Here is an 810-nt window from a genome sequence, read left to right on the forward strand (position 1 = left end):
GAGAAAAGAATACACAAATGCGGCATCATTTAAAAAGCGTAACCTTAGGTATTATAGAAATCACTTATAAAGCGTAGCCTTATGTTGATATCTATAAATACAATTTTCATACCAAAGGAAACACTTTTAAAGAGTAGCATATTTGTTAAGTTTTGGGTAGGCTTTAAAAGTGCTACCTAATGTAAAAATGCAAAATACACATGTATAGGACACTTAGTGAATTTTTTTTGTTTCTTTTTATTTCTTCTCATCATCGAAGTCCTGCACTCTATCTTCGTCATTCCTTCTTTCCTACCAGAGCACCAAATAACAAAACCCTAGCCGCTTCTTCAATCTCCCCGTCATTGTGCCCTCCTTCATCGTGCGCCACTGTCACCGTCTCACTCGTCTGCTCATCATTCTTAGTCGTGCTCTGCCGCCGTTCATCCATCTCGCAGCTCTTCCTTGTAAGGTTGTGAAAACCCTAGCCTCCATCGCGCCGCCATCAATCTCACCGTCGCCGCTCATCGCGCTCAAGATCGCCACTAGGTTCGTCTTTCTCGAGGTCCCTCGATCCCTCGTTCGCCAATGTTTGCTTTCCTGTCCTGTTTCACAGTTCTTCAGCGTCGTCCTTCGTCGTGTTTGTCGCCAGCTCGCCGTCCTCGAAGGTCCATGCTCTGTTCGTGCCTCACTGTAATAGTGTAATGACATTGTTCGGTTTTTTGCTCTGTTCCTAAGGGTTATTGATCTTTGAATTATTCTTGAATGATTTATGTTTTCAATTTTTCATTCATTGATTAATTGATTGTTGATTAGCTCTTACTGCTGTTT

General features: G+C 42.0%; 1 protein-coding gene across 1 annotated transcript in view; it reads left to right on the forward strand.

The window, feature by feature from the left end:
* The first annotated feature begins 567 nt into the window (after window positions 1–567).
* The window catches only part of LOC127741558 (uncharacterized), a 1,626-nt gene continuing 1,383 nt past the window's right edge, over window positions 568–810 (forward strand). Inside the window, exon 1 of the mRNA XM_052254284.1 lies at window positions 568–658. Within this exon, the coding sequence (XP_052110244.1) occupies window positions 568–658 (91 nt within the window). The remainder of the gene's footprint in view (window positions 659–810) is intronic.

The sequence above is a fragment of the Arachis duranensis genome, chromosome 9 (genome assembly GCF_000817695.3).
Source record: "Arachis duranensis cultivar V14167 chromosome 9, aradu.V14167.gnm2.J7QH, whole genome shotgun sequence".
Classification (NCBI taxonomy): Eukaryota; Viridiplantae; Streptophyta; class Magnoliopsida; order Fabales; family Fabaceae; genus Arachis; species Arachis duranensis.